The sequence below is a fragment of the Mercenaria mercenaria genome, chromosome 7 (genome assembly GCF_021730395.1).
Source record: "Mercenaria mercenaria strain notata chromosome 7, MADL_Memer_1, whole genome shotgun sequence".
In the NCBI taxonomy this organism is placed as follows: Eukaryota; Metazoa; Mollusca; class Bivalvia; order Venerida; family Veneridae; genus Mercenaria; species Mercenaria mercenaria.
In genome coordinates, this window is record NC_069367.1 from 32,703,353 (window position 1) to 32,723,065 (window position 19,713).

Below are 19,713 nucleotides of genomic sequence, written 5' to 3' on the forward strand. Positions count from 1 at the left end.
AGGGAAATATGCAGTTTGCGAGTGTTTTACGTGCATTTTTGTCGCTTAAGATATCGCTAGAAAATTTTCAGCTGGTTGTCTTTTTGAGCTCAGGTTGCTGACTGCATGGGAGTAATTGAGCAGCTGCTGTGCTGCTGTGTGATCATTTCATTTTTTCCATTTGTTTAAGTTATTTCATACCTTAATCACGCCGACAACGATACGTTATTCTAAAGAATTTAAACCTAATGTCTTGTTTCTTTACATTATTACTATATGTATTTAAAGATACCGGTTCAGATTATTCAAATGGTAACCCTACAGTTAAAGCAGTGTACAATGTTGAGGCCTGCAAAATAGTTTTTGCAGTTAAGTAACATGTACTGTAAGTTCTGAGAAACGAAAGTTAAAGTTTGCAAAACTACTTTATTCAGTGATTGTACGTACATGTATATGCATTTAAATTAGACTTTGTTAGGATGGACACGTTCAATATAGAAATTAAGCAGGGTAAGGGTTTCATGTAACCGCGAGTTCGCGCATTCGAACCGACCACATGTCATACGACACTAGTCAAGATCTATCCTAGAAAGTATAACCGAGAATCATTCAAATGAACATGATTTCCCTAGTTAGTGATTAGGTGCTCCACATCAAAGATGACCAATACATATAGCTTTTAGTGATTTAGATTTGTGATGGACGTAAATTGCTGTTCAGATTTTTATATATTTTGTTTGGAGACTTGAAATATTTAGGAAAAATTAAGTCACACTTGACAATAGTTCAAACAATAAGTGTCAGTTCTGAAAGGGATTTATTAAATCCACATTTAAGAATTTTGCAATATGGACTTTTTTTAAAAGTATAAATATGCTATCCGAACAGATTATATAATTGTAGGTAAAGTAAATGTTAAATTTCTCAGTAACACACCACAATATTTATTATTTCCATGTGATGATTCACATAACATGTCGGTGGTGATTCATGAGTTGCTGTTTTTCATGAAAACGATACATCTGAAACCTGGCTTGCGAATACATCTTACGAGAACCAGCCCGTCAATGCAACTGTTATTGAGATTATCAAACAACACGAACGAAGCAATATACATTTAATGTTCGCCATTGCTTATTGAGAGTCGTTTAAATGTATTTATCGATATGCTTTCATGTTTGTTTAGTAAAATATTGTTGACTTGAAAAGCTTGAATATGTCTGGAAATCATAAAACACAACAATAAGGCCTATCGCACGCAAATGTTACAACGATAATGCCGCAACCAAACGTTTTAACATGCTAATGATTCTGAAAATAACATAAAGAGGTAAAATCGATACGGGAATGTGAACCTTGATTAATTAGAGGAAAATGTATCTCATCTACACACGTATGCTTAAAGTCATATAAGACTTTGCGATAAAATATGCTCAAAAGGTTGTTAACAGAATAGCCCTCGCATAACCTGAGCGAAATATTGTATTTCTAAATGAACCATAACAGTAAATTCATATACAGATCACATTGTATATGTTATATTCCAGCCCTACTGTTATATTCATGTGCTGAAGCCATCCAGCTAGCTTGTGGAAGGTCGATGGTTTTACAAAGCTTTCAACCGTGTTTATGAATATAAAGATACTGGAAGGACTTTCTCCAATATAAAAGACTGAAAGTTGCCATGATCTAATTTGTGCATGTTAGACGGCCAGAGAGGTGTTGCACAAAATTTCAATACTAGAATCTAATAACGGACATAGGAAAGTGTGTTGTACTCAAAGTTTGTTGCTACCTCTACATCGATGCTTTATTCTTCATGATATAATTTTACTCACTGGCCCACATGAAATGCAGTTGATCAGGTACACTCTGCAATGACACATCATTATTGTTGCTATCGTCTATGGGTTGCGTGACACATGCTCCATCGATTATTATGAGATATGACCACGCTTTCTTGTCTGAAGATCAATATTGACACCTATTGTTTTACGGACATATTTATGGACCTATTTATTTATGGACATATGATTCTTTCTCATCGCTAAATGACCCAACTAGCATATGAAATCATCACTGAGTTTGTAAATCTATAAGAAGCCAAGTTTTTAAAAGTAGGCGTATCCTAAGCTATGAAATAAAACTCGAATTCTAGAAGTACTGTTCCCGTATTCATCAAAGTTTCGTTTTCAAAATGCTACATTTGCTTTTTCCGCTTTGGTTAAATTTGCACCGAGCGTGATGCAAGTTTGCTTCAGTGTTGTTTTATTTTCTGGTCCTTTGGGATCATGGACTCCATTCAACATATAAGTCATAGAGTTCCCCTTAAGCCGGTGCTAGGGGGCGTGAGAGGTGTTGCACATTTCATTACCTCTCATGAACAGACTCAATCAAACCGAGTCTGCTATTATTCTTCTTGATTGCATTCTTTGCTTCCAAAGGATCTTTTTACAGATTTTATTACTTATTCCATGTTTTATCTTTGTTATCCCGATCCTCTATTCACTACTGACTACAGACCTCCTCAAAAAGGAAAATTTTCAACTGGTTTCCCAAAGTTAAGTTTAAGTTGTGACTTCAAATATTTTATGTTTGTTTCTTCTGCAAAAGATGATGACTTAGATGTGTCGGTATGAGACAGCAGTCATCGACACTTCTTCATATAAAATGAGCTGTGGCTTTTCAGTTTGTTGAACAAACAGATTAATAACCCAGAAATCCACTCCTTTCCTATGAAATGACTTATTTTAAGAGGGTCTCATTTGAAGGTCGGGATTTTTTAATCTTCTATATAAGTTACTGTCCTTATGACCTTATTTGTTTGAAATGCTGGTTACAAAAGGTTATCTTTTTATATTTGTGAAAGAAATTTTGTTAGACAAGATTACATATGAGTCTTGAAAAATAAATTTTCCTGTAAACTGCTTTTAAAACATTTATTTGATATATTTTAAAATTAAACAGGGAATAAAATCGTATGTTTATTCAAACATAAGAGGGTTAATCTTAATTTATAGTGTCGATCAGATAAATAATACTATTTTTTCTGAACATTATTTATTTACAATTATACAATTAAAGACCATCCTCATATTTTTTGCAGGAAACCCTTTTTTTACAATGTATAGTTATTTCTATAAAAAAGAATATATCAAAGATGAAGCATAAATTAAAGCAAATATGCGGAAGTAATATTTACAGGATGTTTTTACTGACTTAGCTTAATGCAACATTTATTTTCTCTGTTTTAAGATGTCGAGAATGCTTGTAATAATATGCTCTTAAATTTGAGATTAATGAAGTTTTACGAAAATATGCCGGAAGTTGATTTCATGTCAGTGTCAAGGCAAATGAATAAAATATAATTAAATATAAAATTTGTTTCAATGCAGATAGGAAGACCTCAATCATATTACTTTCAATAACTTTCATTGGACAGAAAAAAAGTTGCCCTATCAATAAAACACGCAACTTTTATGTTAGTTACTTCCTGAATTTAAAGTATTCCCTTATATGATAACATTTATTACTTCAATTCCTTGTAAAAGGGAAATACATGCTTAAAAAGATCACTTACAGCAAACAAATGATAAAATTTATTTCATTTTTTATAATCCTTTTGACCCTTGAAGTGAAATATTATGTATAACGTGTCATGTTTTTTCTTGTATTTATGTTTGACAATGAAATAAAAACTTGGGGCAGATTTTGAGGCCCCAGTAAAGAGTATTTAATCGTGTTTGTTTCTCAAAACATGTACATACAAAAATAGCACAATTTCAACTCCCAGTGACTAATATTATGTATCTGTTTTCTTAGTTTATGCATAATTTATTTTAGGTCGATTGTGAAGGAAGTTCTACAGCTTATATTAATCACTCTCGACACCTCATTGCTACGGAATCCTGTTGGGGCCATTTATAATGTCGCCGTCGCGTTTGTGGGGTCGACACACGACAACGCGAAGTGACATAGCGACATTACGAAGTGACACCCGACACAATCCCAAACGACAATGTCGCGATATCCACTTTGAAATGTCGCCTTTAAAAAGCACGATATATCGCGATGTCACTTCGCGTTGTCTGTCGAGCGTCATATCGCATTGTCGCTATGTCACTTCGTAATGTCGCGATGTCACTTCGCGTTGTCGTGTGTCGACCCTGCAAACGCGATGGCGACATTATCAAACGACATGCGATAATCACAAACGACGCTCGACAACGCGAAGCGACATTTTCCAAATGTCGTATCGTATGTCGCGTGTCGCGGAATTGGGTGAGGGTCGACGCGCGACAATTCCAAACGATACACGACACGCGAAGTGACACTCGACAATACGAAGCGACATTTTCATAATGTCGTATCGCATTGTCATGCGACGACCGGTGTTCACTTGAATAAATACCGGCTAATATTGACCGATTTTTTTCGAACAATTCATCAATTTCATTTTATTATTAAAAGCGTTAAAAGTAAGGTATCAAAGTGAAATTTCTTTTAATAAGTAGTATTGCCTAATCGAATATTGAAAACAATGTTCTTCCCCGACGGGCACGTCGCCGGGAACATTTGCTGAACTTTGTCATTTTTGGCTTAAAATATTAGCAGTAAAATAAGGAAAAAGTGCACATTGACTTTAATATTCGATAAGGCAATACTACTTATTAAAAGAAATTTCACTTCGCGTTGTCATGTGTCGACCCCACATGTGTCGACGGCGACATTATAAATGGCCCCAACATGATTCCGTACATTGCTGACGGAATCCATCATCACGAGGATATGCAAGAAGAGGCCAGTTTCTCTTTTAATGCTGAGCGCCAATCAAAGGAGCTACTTGTCTTTGGTTTGACGCGGCCGGGGATCCTGATTTCGTATAAAATACTGAAACAACTTTACCGATACAATGTATATAACAAATACAAAGCGTTAAATAGATATATATCATATTGTATGCACAAAGATAGTTAAGCGGGATTATGCAAATTTGAAAATGGTGCATCAAAAATTAATATGGGGTTCCTCTGACCGAAAGATTTTCATTAATCTTTGTCTAACTTTTAAATCAATAAGCTGTCGTTTGTGTAGTTTTGTATACTTTCTCCGTCGATGTTGATTCACAGGTGACTGGTTCAGCTGCATGGTATAAAAATATGTCTCCCATTGCATTTTTCTGCAGTCTTTAGAAACCTTCATATGAGAAAAGAATGAAATAATGTACTTTACTAACATAGCTGTCGGATGAAGTCATGGGGAGAAAATGTTGTGGTAATCAAATTCCTCGCCTGACTTATTACATTTGACATATATGTATTTTGATAGCAGTTTCATAGGATTATTTTTAATAGTATATCGCATTTTTTGCATCTAGCAACTTTATTTTGTTTGATCAAGTAACCCGGTAATTTATTACAGAAAATTTGATAACCTGAGGAAGACTAATTTTAGTCATTTCTTTTTAATTTAAGATGTTAATCAGTATGATGTCATCCCAGTCTGACCTGTTTTTCTTGCCTGGGGAAATACATAGTGAAATAAAAAGAATGTGTCACAGATGAATCACAATTGTGAAATATTTACTAAACTACTAAAACGGAAAGGGAAAATCTGGAGGTGTAAGTGTGCTACCCATAAAATATCTGTGTTAAGCAGTTCTTCAGATTTGAAAGACATATATACATTATATATGTGAAGAGGTTTAATTCAAATTTCAAGTATCAGCTTGAATCTCATACAGCAGAAATGGTTTTGTAAGTTGCGAGAAACTGGCGTTTGAACACATGTTAAAATCTATATTTTAGAAAGAATATTTAGCAGAACAATGTTTTAATATACTTGAACTTATAAGCCTACAGAATAGCTTCGAGAGGGCGTGTCTTATAAATTCTTATAGCGCATGTTCCTATCATGTTATAATATCTGAAGAAACTATCGGGATACTTTGTTATCCTCGCCTTACTTGGTTCTAGCACCAACTCTTAGAAAAAAAAATGCGTCATCACTACATTGAAACAAACATGTTCACTTTGATATCAGTAATGAACAATTCTGAAATGCTGGATTGTCCATAAGATCAGTTTAAAGTCATTTATGGAACTTAAAGACATATCCATCAGGATTTAGTAATCATGCTATGCAACTAGAAAAAAACTTTTAAGAGCGCTTCTGTTGTGTTTCAGGATTCTGCATACACCATAGGCTATTAGGGCTGTGTACAGGGACTTTGGAATACATTTCTAGGGGATAAGGAAATTGACTTAGTTTCTTAGTTTTAAGATTTAAGTTAATCCAGTGTCCGTTTAGATGTACGGCAAGATGCACTTTGTTAAAACACCTAGTACTACTCCGAATCTATAGATATATATTTTGTTGACAAATTTTACAAGAATAGTTCTGATTCCCACAGAGACACATAAACCAACTGACTAATATCATTATATTAACATTTGGGTTAGGGTTAGATCAAACAAAAGATATATACATAATAGCTGCAGGTATTCCTTTGGTGTTCCTATTATTTACATATTATAATCTCGTATTTAGAGAAAACAGCCTAACTATAAGTTGTTTCTGTCGCCAATTGTCTGACAATAATAAATGCATTATTATTCATTTTAAATGAATAAGCGGACAACAGTAAAATCACACCTAAATCCCTTGCTATATCTAAGTTTAAAAAATCATTTTGGGGTAACAATTCTATATATTTGATAGAGAATTTCATGGAATCGCACTTATTGTAAGAATTCCTTGACTAATCTGTAGCAGATTTTATGTCAGGAATGACCCTAAAAATGCCGGATGGGGGAGATAATTTGTGCTATGTGAAAAGTACCAAACAGATCCCTTGTGGACATGTGCTTTATCATATATAACCATGTTTTCCATCATAATGTTTGTTACTTTTGTTCACAGTTTATCATTTCCTTTTGACTCAATCTGTATATGAAAGAGTCATTGCTCGTGCTTATGATCTGCAAAAGAATTCATTTATGACGTATTTTTGGTTGTTTTTGAAAGGTGCGTTCACGACATTTAGAAACGTCTTAAAGGCGTCTTTTTGGAGACGTTTTACGTCTTTTATGAGACGTCTTTATTATGTCTTTTTTATTGTTTTTGAAAGGTGCGATTACGTCTTTTAGAGACGTCATTTTGACATCTCTTGAAGACATCTGTGTCGTGCATTATAATGATATCTTTATGACAAGAAAAAATAAGACATCATCTTTTTGAAATGTGAATCCCAACCATAATTTTCTGATCTTTATTTCATAGATCTGTGATCGTTTATTATCTAAGTAACATAGTAAGTCCAATAGGTAATCCCATAAGTGAGTCGCAATTTAATAGCTTAGTTCTCAAAATCTTCATCACGGCAAAACCACTGGACCTGATGTCACCTGAAATATATCAAAATCGAGTATTTTATAATTATCATTCATCATTTTCCTGTAAATTAAATAAAAATGCAAAAGCAGTTTTGATAAAAAATGTACTGATAAAACAATTATTGGAAGCATTTAAAATACTATCTCCATTTTCTGATTAAAATATCCTCTGAGACTCCGATCTTGTAAGTATGAGATATTTTAAAGCAAAATGCAGATTTAAAAAAAGTTAATGACGTTCAAATATAGATATTTTATAAATACGTCAGTCTTTTAAATATAATATCATTGACGAAAATAATTTATAATAATGTTTAAAGTATTGCACTCACTTTATCTGCATCACCCGTCTGTGCATGATGTATGAATTAATTGTTCTGTCGTACAGCCTAATTAACTTAATATTGTGTATACATTCGTGACTAATAGATATGTGTAGAGAGAGACGGACCCTTTGTTACCATAGTTACAAACATGTGTTATGAATGTTCCCAATGTATTCCAGTTTTAATCATTATACTGTCGCTTTCCGAATAAATTAAAATGTATGGATATTATTATTAAAAGTAATTACACCATTTTGAAAATAGCTTGACAATTAACAGTCCAATTTTAATAACAATAAGTAACATTTTCGGAAGTGTAAAACATATCATTTACATTACCTATAGTCCATTGTCATGAATTTTGGAACCCTAGTAAATACATTGTAATTTGAAAATATAATAAAGATGCTATACCCGTCAGTAAGGAATTCATCGATCTTTTGATCCAGCATATATTTAATATCATAGTTTTTCTAACAGTTTATGCTATAGATATTATTGCAGCTTAGGAGAGTGAAAGCTTGCCCTTTCTCAGAGAAAGACGGCTTTTTTTTGTGACGGCTTTAAAACGTCTTTTAAATGACGTCTTTATTTTGTAGGGATAACGCACGTTTTTTTCGTGTTATAACATTTGTAGAATCCCGAGGGATTCTACAGATGTTATAACACGAAATGAACATGCGCTAGCGCTATTCTAGCATAAAACGCGTAGAAACTGCTGATAAATGGATAAAATGCCTCTCAACGTCATAAATATTCCACCAAATGCGCGGGAATGTCAAAGTTGTTTTTTACGTTGGCGTCATTTTCGTTTTGAATTATCCGTTTTGGGGCCGAATGACGTTTACGCTTTGCCACAGAACGCGCATATATAAAAAGGTGTTATAACAGCACGCGAGCGCGAGAATTTCTCTGTTAACACACGTTTTCTCTCCTGTTAAAACACCACCGAAAAGTGACAAGAATAGCAGTTTTATGCTACAATGTAGGTAAAATGATATCAAAAAGGCGTCTATTTCTAGTCACAGACCCGTCGTGACCATAAAACAACCAAATAAAGACACAGACGTCGTGACCATAAAACAACCAAATAAAAAACGTCTTCAAGACGTCTTTTGTTTACTGGGTTATGATGCACTATGAGTATACCCTTGTAACTTAATTGAGCTGTACGTCATTTTTTTGTATTGATTACAATAATCAAAATGTTTATCTTAGACTCGGAGTGTAAAAACAACTCAAGGCTGTAACAAGAAGCACTTGTTGAAAGGTAAAATACATGCGAACATCATATTTTGTAAATGTTGGGTACGCATATAATCACTTATGAAAGTCATACGGCATTAGACACTATGTTATATATCATCATCATCAGTATCTATTGTGATATGTTCTAAACGTCTTGCAGCATAAAGCGAAAAAGAATGTGGCATTTTTGTTACTGACAGTTTCTAGCCGGTGTCCGACTGTAATTTAACGTGTTTTACCCAGATTAATAAGCATAAGATATTATGAAATATCATGCCACTATTACATCCTTGTAGGATATATTTTAAGTAAAATGAATTCTCTTATATGTACGTTTCTTCTCTTTCAATGGTAATTGATCTTTTATTTAGCGTAAAGAACTGCAGAAAAAATGTTGCTGCATGATTTGTATATATATTAAGCTTCCTTTAACGACTTTATTGTTCCTTCTCATGAGAAGGAACACTTATGGTGAACATGTCACACTTGACTGAGCAGGTAATGGATACAAGGGTATCATCAAAGGCATCCGAATTCCAGTAGGCGCCGCCATTTTGTACTCATGCATATTCATTACAAATAGCCTCTTTGCCAATGTGTTTTTACGCATCTTTAAGTTAATCTTTAGTGAAATACAACTACGTAATAAACACTGTCCTACAAAAACAATAATTTAGTTTAAACTATCTAACTCCTAAATCTTACATGTCATATTGTAGAATCGAGATTAACTAAATGAATATTCATCATCTAAAAATAGAATCCCGCCTAAAATAACGTCTACTAATATTCTTCTCGGTTTCATTCTTTGCTGCTTCCAGAAGTTCTTTTTACGATTTTATTTCATACCAACTTTAATATTTTAACATTTTAAGTATAACCATCAAAACATACTGTACTAATAAAGTTATTCGAGATTTTTTACTTGTCTGTGAATGCTATTGCACGACACGTACCGTCACCGGATAACAACATTTCAATTACTTCCCTTGTTTTTATCTAGAGTTGCATGTATAATGCATTTCTTCACTTTACTAAGCTATAAATATTTCGAACTTGGTAATTTCATATCTTTTGATTAATTGTTTTGTAATGGTCAAGTTGTGAACTTTTTATATGCACTTTTTTAAATCCATCAGTTTGTTGGTGCCGACTTCTATAAAAGCCCTTTTTCTCATCCATTCATGCAATGCAATTAGTGGCATATGGCAGAACTATTCTTCCATTGTGTTGCTAATTAAAATTAGGCAAACATACGACAAATTCTTGCCACTAGGACAGGTGTCGATATTGGTTCCCTAAATTTTGACAGAGTTATGGTATTTATTGTCCGCTAATAATATTTAGGTAGGATCGCTCATCTAAAGGTGTTTGTTTATTATTTTAAGTTAAATAAATGTTTGTGTGAAATAACTTTAAGTATTCTTAAAATAAATAGATAAGAATGCACGTAAACTAGCAAAAAACATAATTCATAATTATTTTATTAAAGATCCCTTAAAAAGAATATTTAATGTATGCTAGAAGGAACCTTTTGGTAAGCTAAATCTTGTTACTTTAAAGATTCAGCGTTATGTTTAAACCAATATTCTTTATAAAGCAATCCACAGTATTGCTATTACACTTGGAACGCTGTGATTCGCTGATTATGTACACGTTTCATTTCAAACAACTTCCTTTTAGCTACACTTTGACAGCGGTTTAGCCGTCGTACGTTTTCAATGCGGAATTAAATCGTTAATATACACTGACAATATGTTGGAGAAAACTTTTGGCTATGTGACAAATACGCGCATTTTTTCAAAGCTGTTTCTTATTTTTGTGAATCTGCATTTTGTGACTAAAGGCTGTTTACGTTCTAAAGTTGTCGAAAAGAATGTCTCAAAGTGTCGGAATTCCAAAAAGCGAAGAAAATTTCAAATTGAAAATGGTGTAATATTACTTCTTTTGATTTTTATTGGCAAAACTGTTTGTCTAGTATCATTTGTGGGATATGCGCTAAAACATGAACCAGACTCAGTTTTCTGGGAAAGAATTAAAGAATTTCCAGTGCCTTGTGATGATCTCTCTTTGAGTGCGGACGAAGATTTTCTAACGTTTGATGCCAGAAATGGTGATTTGAGAACTTTTATAGATGAAGAAGGAAAATATATATGCAACAAAAGGAACATCTCAGAAACGATTAAAACGGTAAATTAAATGCATTATAAAACTGACTTAATTGTGGTACTGTCCGGCGATTATAAGCTTTGTTGAGGCTTGTCATGTTAAGGCATATTATCTTTCACGCTATCAAAATTTCAGTTAATTTCATGCAAACATAAACTCGAAGGAACTAATGCTGAGTTCAAGTTTTATAAATTTGTCGAAAGAAATCAGTGGTCTGTGTCATAGGTGGTTGTGGAAATAAATTCATAACGGCGGCGTGCCATTCTTGGACAAACAAAATTATTTTAACCACTTAACACAATTCAAACATACGCCTTGACCAGGAATAATATGAGAAAAGGATTTATTATTAGCAATTACAAAAAAAGTCACAAAAACACGTGTAACCCGTAAAGAACAGAATTACCATTTAAGTATCGTGAAATATACCGAAATAGAATTGTGATACAAGTTAAAGTATATTTTTGTTCAGATTAAGAATATCTATTTGCAGTAGTAATGAAATGAGATACATTTTCAAATGTAACTTATGAAATATTAATAGACTTTTAGTAAGAAAAGACGAGCGATTTTTTTTCAGGATATCCGTCATTGTAAAAAATGTGTCTTTGAATATTTCTTCCTAACAAAATTTATGCCGAAAATATCTGATGCACGATTGGGTAAATGTCTATTTAAAAAGATCAGGTTTGGTTCTGATATTTTCTGAGATAAGACTTTATAAGATCTAGGAAGTATTATGAAGTAAAAATATCAAAATTCACCATTCCATTTTTAAAACTTTTTCCCTAACTGTATATCCTAGATGCATGGTGATCTTTTCATTTATATTTGCAGCTTCGCACAGCTTCTTAAACTTGATGTGTTAAAGTGTATAAAACGATAGATAAAAGGACAAGCAGGCCAATGTTTACTCGTAAAATAGTCCTGCTGTGACACGTCTTAAACTTTTTCTCTGGTGTGTTCGTCTGTGCTTATTTGCCCGATGGTCTACGTAACAAGTAGAGATATGGAAATGAAACAAACAATCTAATAATTATTCTTACTTATCTATAGTGTTGCTTAAAGGTGGATAATCAGATTTTGGCCATGTAACGGATTTGTTCGAAACTTTAGCATCTGATCATTTACACTCATTTATGTTCACTTAACACTTAATACAAATTAGATTTTCGCTGGAGGTATTTTTAAAATTTCATTTTCCTATCCTGGTTGCCCAACCAAGATAGAGTTATTTTATCATAAGTATAAATTTGATAAACATACTTTGCCTAAGGAAATGTATAAATATTAGACATATTGTAATACATTTGTAAAATATTTGCATTAAAAATTATGTTTTTAGATGGAATTAATTAGAAACGCAAGTTTGAAAAATTATTATTATCTCCCTTTGCCTATCTTGGTTGCGCAACCAAGATAGATTGGAAATAAATGAATTCAGAAGCTACACACAGCTTTAAAACTTGCATTTTGGTTCAGATTGTTCAATAGTTGATATGTCTATCAAATGCAAATGTAAAACTAGACATTGTATCGAAATAAAAAGAAATACCCAGCTTTTTATATACTTTCACATTAAAGGGGAGTAATTATAAAATTTTATAAAAATAATAAAATATACATTTCAAATAGGAATCTAACTCTATGTAATTGGTCTTTTTGTTCCTTAAATAATTCTCTACCAGAATATACAAAAAGTAAAAAATGTCATTAAATGTTGATTAAATGTGATTGACCACCTTTAAATATTTCAAATTTATGTAACGTACGTCACGTGTAACGGTATGTTCCGTACATTACATCTGATTGTGTTATTTTTCTTATACAGGTCGTTGAAAGAGAAGCCAGATATCGACTAGCAAAAGGTAAACTAGTCTGTATTTATATTATTATCATCAGGATTGAGGTTATATTTTTGTAAGGATAAAGAGTAATGTAATTTTACGAAAGTCATATGGCAGTCAAATTTAGCATGTTTCATATTTAAAACATGTTTAACATACTGCATCCGCATATATATTGGTCATTGTCCCTTTCTCAAATGTTCAGAAAGAAAAGCTCTTGTAAAATACCCGAAATTAAACACTATGATAAATGGCTATAAAGTCACATGAAAACGTATAAACATTCACGATAAGGTCTATTGAATCTAACTTGTTTTGGGAAAGTAAAATCTTTGTGAATGATGTCAGTTTTTCCAGTCTATTACTACTTCTTTATAAATGTATGATCGGCCATTATTATCCATTCGAACTATACAGTGAGAAAATGCATATTTTACTAATTGTATGTAGTATAGGTTTAACAAGATTAAGAAACGCACTGACTTGAGTAATTTTCTATAAGTATTCAAACCAGTAGTGCAATTCTCATCTCCAAATAAGCCGACTCATATTTTTACTTTTAGGTTTAGATGAGCAATATCTTTCCTGCGGAAATAAAAGTTTAGCAGAGAAATCTGGATATAGGACAGTGTCTTTCACGGAAATGTCAAAACATCAGAATTATTCAGGTAATTTAATCTGTTCTATTTAATATACAAATATCTTGATACAATGGAATTTGTCTTAAAATAAACATACACGAATTCCGTGAAATATTTCATTTTTCACACTTTTTTACTTTGGGAAAAATCGAAAAATGTAAAATATGCACACGTAGGGGACTTTGCATTACTCATAGTTCGTACATTTCGTAATCCTTAAAGGACATTTTCATTTCTAATTCAAGAGTGCTCTTTTCCAAGAAAGCAAGCAAGCAGAAGTGGGACACATTTTGAAATTACACAGCCTCTTTAAATTGAAAGGACTTAAGTGTTTGTTAACACAGCCAACAAGTCTCTATTTGTGACTCCAAAGAGCACTAGGGGGGTAGTATGTTAGTAAACATATTATAAATGTCACGTAGATTGTACATAGGAAGTACTATTATTATAGTTATTTTAAAAATGACTATAAGATAAATCTCAAATTTAGATTTTGTATATATGCAAACATGATTTGCCTTACTTATTAAAAGGTTGAATTTATAAACGCAGTTAATTAAACATGTCAGAAAAGCTATATTCTATTTTTAACAACAAGTATTTATAGGAAAGTTTACGTAACATTGCAGGTGAAAGTTCTGATATAAAACTTCAATGGAATAATCGTCCAGGAAAATGTCATATTGACATTTCAGTCCATTACGATAATGGGGAGGTGACCATACCAGAAGGACGGACATACTTTGTGTACGCATCTGTACATTTCAACATAAGTCGACAGGAAAATATTGGGATCAAGAAGTTTGCAAGACCGCAAAGAATATCAATTCGAATTTGCAAGAGCGTTTATGGATATGAGCGAACACTACTTGGAAGAACACAGTTGTTCAATATGACCAACACTGAAAACGTTGTGTCAAGTTTAAGTATCGGTAGTCATTTGGAATTGTCACGAGATGATAGAATTTACGTGCGTGTGAGTGATGCAAATAAGATAATACATGACTCAAAGGGCAATACCTTTGGACTCTTTCCACTGTAGATTTGAAATGAAAAAAAGCTTTCAACTTCATCAAATTGCTTTGTTTCAGATTTGCATTCATGTTGAAACTACGTCAATATACGCCAAACTACACCATTTGAGGAATGCTCGCGAACACTTTTCTGGTGATAGGCGGTGAGGCATCTTAGAAAAAATGCCTTTCTAGACTAAAATCCTTAATCCGTCCCTACTTAGGTTGAAAATATAAATGTTTGTTGTGTGAAGACATATTTGTCAGTTTCTGTATTCTGAGTAGAGGAAAAAAGAATCTCCCTGACTGCATAGATGCTTCCACGTTTTCATATAAATAACCAGCCATTAATAGCAGTAGTGTTATGATTTTCTCGACTGATAAGGTTTTACGTAATAATTATATATTGTTAGTTTCTCGCACAATAATTGGAATTTTATCTAACCAATTAAGTCTAGCAAAAACCACTTCCCCCACTGACACTTTTTCAATGACTGTTGAAAATGAGGTCAGGAACACAAGGAAGTATGAGCTGTTAAAATACTCGCAAGATTACTTAACTGAATACAAGGTTAGCTTTTTAAATCTCGCACGATTCACTTCTTTGTCTTAACTGGATACATGGTTAGCTTTTTAAAATACTCGCACGATTACCTTCTTTGTCTTAACTGGATACATGGTTAGCATTTTAAAATACTCACACGATTTACTTCTTTGTCTTAACTGGATACATGATTAGCATTTTAAAATACTCGCAAGATTACTTAACTGAATACAAGGTTAGCTTTTTAAATACTCGCACGATTTACTTCTTTGTCTTAACTGGATACATGGTTAGCATTTTAAAATACTCGCACGATTTACATATTTGTCTTAGCTGGATACATTGTTAGCATTTTGAAATACTCGCACGATGTACTTATTTGTCTTAGCTGGATACAAGGTTAGCATTTTGAAATACTCGCACGATGTACTTATTTCTCTTAGCTGGATACAAGGTTAGCATTTTGAAATACTCGCACGATGTACTTATTTGTCTTAGCTGGATACATGGTTAGCATTTTGAAATACTCGCACGATGTACTTCTTTGTCTTAGCTGGATACAAGGTTAGCTTTTTAAAATACTCGTAAGATTTACTTCATTGTCTTTACTGGATACATAGAGGATATTTGTTTGTTTTGAGTGAATATGGAATATATCTCACTGAGAAGTGAGAAAATTTCAAATATTTTCACGAGCGCGTAGCGCGAGTGGAAATGTGAAAATTTTCTCACTTCGAGGTAAGATATATTCCATATTCACGAAAAACAAACAAATTTTCTTTTTATTTTATGCTCAGTTACGTTGAGAAATGCATTTTGCAACTGTTTTAATCTCAGCGCGGGAAACAGACGCGCATAAACAGACATGACGTCAGACGTGCTGTGACGTTATAAAGACGCACGCAACATAAAGTTCCATTTTGTTTTATATTTTGCTGCATAACGGTATGAAATTCTCTTTAAGTAAAATAATTTGAATCGAGAAATATATTATAAAGAACAAAGTGCGACTATAATTTTCTTCCTGTTTTAAGCAAATAATTTAAAATTCATACACAATGTATGAGGGGGCGGAGCTCATATCTCTCACAGTGTGAAAATATAGATTTCATATTTTCACAGTGTGAGCGATTAGATATGAAAATATTTAACTGATAGAATACAGTATTTCGTTAGTTAGCATAAAATAAAAGGTTAGCTTTTTGTATAAGCCAGTCAATGCTAATGCTCAATATAACTGAGATAGAAAGATTTGTGAAGTATATGTACTGGTACCATCACCCAGTTCGAAAAAAGGAAACAACGTTCATTTAAAAGGAGTCTCTTTTAGTTTACGTAATGATATAGCTGGTTCTGAGCTTGACATTTCATTTGCAATTGCTCGCACAGAATGCAAGGAAAAATAACCTCCATCAAACTCGAAAGCTTTGGGACTGGCTTGAAGAAGGGCAGCGATAAGAAATAAGAGGCGCAGTCCCGTTAAAACGGAACCAAACAACAGTGTATTTATGCACAAGACCCTGACAGATATAAGTACACGTTGACAAAGCTCAACATACAGAAATAGCGAACAAATACTGGAACACAGTGTATACCGCATTCAAATTGTCAGTGGCAACAAACAACAATGGGTAGTTTGTTATATTTACCTGTGCACTTTATCTGAAACACGAATAGAAATCTTAATTAATCTAAATTACAAACAGAAATCTGAATTTAATTATGTGCGTTTTTAACGCTTTTGATCGTTACCTTAGATATGAAATATAAGTTTTATGTTTTTAATGCTTTTGCTTGGCCTAAGATATATGTTTGAACGATCTAAACTGTAAAAAGCACAATCACTGGCATATTTCTTACAAAAGGACATCATGATTGTTTTAAATGCTACTCTACATATAATCAAATTTTAAAAGAAAATTGAACCGAACTTTTTTTGGTGTGTGTGTGGGGATTGGGGGAAGTAACATAAGACTAGTTGCACTATTGTCGCTTGAACAGGGAAATTAAAAACAACTGAGCGTTATGTTATAAACTACTCGTAAGATTTACTTCATTGTCTTAACTTATTACAAGGTTAGTTTTTTTGCGACCTGTTTAATGTTCAACATAACTGAGACAGAAAGATGTGTGAAATATATGTACTGGTATACCATCACCCAGTTACGCAAAAAGGTGAAGCAACGTTTATTTAGAAAGAGTCTCTTTGATGTAAAATACAGCCTCCAGCAAACTCGAAAACTTGAGGGTGTTTCTTCCAAAACAACAATGGGAGATTGGTTACCTGAGTGTGTACTTAACCTGAAATACGAATACTTTCGACAAATGAACAGAAATCTTAATTTATCTAGGTGCATTTTTCAACGCCTTTGATCGTTACTTTTGACATGAATTATTAGTTTTATGTTTTAAATGCTTTTGCTTGGCGGAAAATGTGTGTTTGAAAGATCTAAACTGTAAAAATCACTGGCACTGGCACATTTCTTACCGTAAACGACATCATGATTTTTTAAATGGTACTCGTCGTATGTTCAGATTTTAGAAGAAAATTGAAGCGAACTACTAGTAACAGAGTAGGAGTAACATAAGACCAATTGCACTATTGTCGCTTGCACAGGGAAATTAAAAAAATGTGCATTATACATGTCATTGACGAGAAAGTTTTAAGTTTATTTATTTTATTTTAGAATTTCATGTTCAACTTGGTAGATTTGTCCCAGGTACCTCTCAGAAAAAAAGTTCAAACATTGGCGGATTCAAACACAGCATTCTTCTTTAAGTCAGCCGCATAGCTACATTCATAAGCTTGGTTTCAAACACATAACAGCGAGGGGCAGTAATTTGAAGACAGCTTTCACACCAGTATTATGCTCTAAATATTGATAATGACATCGTTCTAAATATGGTTTCAATTTTGAGATTTACATTTTACAATTTTCAGTTGTCGGGTGCAATCCAAAACATATAACTTTGTTAGTCTGGGTTACCTGCCCGTGTAACTTTGTTACCGGCGCTATGCAGTAGTACGCCTGGAACAAGACGAGTTCTTTGTTGTACATTTCTGACAAACAGATCTGCGTAGCTTTGATACTTTTGTGCTGTTGTCGTTTATTTTCGATGTTTCCCGAGTCCTTACCTTTATTTTGCATTATTGTAAATATAATAGCTATACAGCTGCCTACACAATGACTAAACAATTTAAATAATGATTTGTGCGATGATTATGGAAAGAGGAGAAAGGTAATTAGTTACCTCCCTCTTTCCTTTCAATTTAGACTGATTAAAGTTCCATTGTATTGTTAATAATTGATATCCTACACTTTGTAGATATGTCACATAAATTCTCCTTGCCTTAGAGCGAACAAAGAAATTTTACAATGTTCATGACTTGGAACAAATGCAATACATTCCAGACTAATTGCAAGCCTCGCACAAAGCTTTAAAAAGCAAACCAATTCTTTAGACTTGTTTCTAGAACGTTTATCTTGGTCTTTAATTTTCGCGTATTTAAACAATTATTTTACAATGCGTGTGATTTTAAGCCATTCTAAAAAGAAGTTAACGCAATTGAAAGGTACGTCAGGACAGTCATATGTCATATGGCGGCTTTCCAGCTTTTCATGTTTGAGAAAGACCCCAGCTGCCTCTCTGGACATTTCACCTTCCGTAGGACAGTTGGATAGCTTCCTAATATAAAAAAAGTTATACGTCCTATAGTGAGGCTCGCACTCAAATTGGTGAGGAGCAAGTGATTTGAAGTCAGCAACCTTAACCAAAAATAACTCTTCAATCATCCATGTAAGTACTTCACACCGTACTCCGAATCCCTCAAGGGGTCATTCGTTCTCTTGATCTTGCCTTGCTGGGTATTAAGGAGCAAAATGTGCATGGCTTTACGGAACAACATGGCACTGCTAGAATAAAACGGCTAGGCAACGTAATCAGTGCAAATAGTATCGTTTTTACTTTTGGCATTCCGTTTCTTCCTTCATTTATAAAATTTGGCTACCTACATACAAAATTGCCACATTATATTAAATCCTCGTCAGTGCTATAATTGTTTTAAACTTGGTCACAATGAGACATGGTGCAAAGGAGAGTACACTTGTTCAAAGTGCAGCCAAAAACAGTCATTCACATGAACATGACATCTTTACTCATCAAATGCGTTGTGTGGATTGCGACGACAAACACACAGCCAAGTCTCGTGGCTGCAAGACATAGAAGATCGAAAAAAGAGGTTCTTTATGTCAGATTTATATAAGGCATTGGATTTCAAGAAGCCAGGAAAATTGCAAATGCCAAATTTACTCCTCTATTACTAACACCAACTTATCTATCGACGACAAAACCTGTCTCAAATATAACAACACAGTATATCGCATTCACTCCAATTCATCCAATGATTGTTCCAAAAGTCTCTCCTCCAGCTTCAGCAGTCAGTAATTAAACAACCAACAACTAGTTTGAAAAATCTTGGAGCAAAGCTCCAGCTGCTAGACAAAATATTCTTAATTACAAACCACAACCAGAACGTACTGGCAGTTCAACT

The 19,713-nt window shown here is 33.3% G+C and overlaps 2 protein-coding genes across 2 annotated transcripts in view; both read left to right on the forward strand.

Annotated features, from left to right (window-relative positions):
- Window positions 1-19,713, forward strand: part of LOC123554551 (uncharacterized) — a 179,333-nt gene that overhangs the window by 133,650 nt on the left and 25,970 nt on the right. The gene's annotated exons all lie outside the window — the stretch shown is intronic.
- On the forward strand, window positions 10,617-18,249 carry LOC123554549 (uncharacterized). The gene is made up of 5 exons (XM_045344778.2): window positions 10,617-11,137; window positions 12,948-12,984; window positions 13,527-13,631; window positions 14,234-15,725; window positions 16,355-18,249. The coding sequence occupies exons 1-4, from the start codon at window positions 10,703-10,705 to the stop codon at window positions 14,644-14,646; spliced, it is 990 nt and encodes a 329-aa protein (XP_045200713.2). The 5' UTR covers window positions 10,617-10,702; the 3' UTR covers window positions 14,647-15,725; window positions 16,355-18,249.